Raw genomic sequence first — 679 nt, forward strand, 5'->3', positions numbered from 1 at the left:
CAGGACTCGTAATTCTGTGGCGCGGGTTCGAATCCCGCACCAGGTAGAAATAAATGGGCAAAGTTTCTTTCACCCTGAATGCCCCTGTTACCTAGCAGTAAATAGGTACCTGGGAGTTAGTCAGCTGTCACGGGCTGCTTCCTGTGGTGTGTGTGTGTGTGTGGTGTGAAAAAAAGTAGTTAGTAAACAGTTGATTGACAGTTGAGAGGCGGGCCGAAAGAGCAAAGCTCAACCCCCACAAACACAACTAGGTGAATACACAATGTTCTCTAGCTTGCAACACAAGAACACAATGTTCTCCAGCTTGCAACACAAGAACACAATGTTCTCCAGCTTGCAACACAAGAACACAATGTTCTCCAGCTTGCAACACAAGAACACAATGTTCTCCAGCTTGCAACACAAGAACACAATGCTCTCCAGCTTGCAACACAAGAACACAATGTTCTCCAGCTTGCGACACAAGAACACAATGTTCTCCAGCTTGCAACACAAGAACACAATGTTCTCCAGCTTGCGACACAAGAACACAATGTTCTCCCACTTGCAACACAAGAACACAGTGTTCTCCCACTTGCAACACAAGAACACAATGTCCTCCCACTTGCAACACAAGAACACAGTGTTCTCCCACTTGCAACACAAGAACACAGTGTTCTCCCACTTGCAACACAAGAAC

At 46.2% G+C, this 679-nt stretch overlaps 1 protein-coding gene across 1 annotated transcript in view; it reads left to right on the forward strand.

The window, feature by feature from the left end:
* The first annotated feature begins 262 nt into the window (after window positions 1–262).
* Window positions 263–679, forward strand: part of LOC138372842 (protein SON-like) — a 615-nt gene continuing 198 nt past the window's right edge. The window contains exon 1 of the mRNA XM_069338507.1: window positions 263–679. This exon is cut by the window's right edge and continues 198 nt beyond it. Within this exon, the coding sequence (XP_069194608.1) occupies window positions 263–679 (417 nt within the window).

This window comes from Procambarus clarkii, chromosome 40, assembly GCF_040958095.1.
Source record: "Procambarus clarkii isolate CNS0578487 chromosome 40, FALCON_Pclarkii_2.0, whole genome shotgun sequence".
In the NCBI taxonomy this organism is placed as follows: Eukaryota; Metazoa; Arthropoda; class Malacostraca; order Decapoda; family Cambaridae; genus Procambarus; species Procambarus clarkii.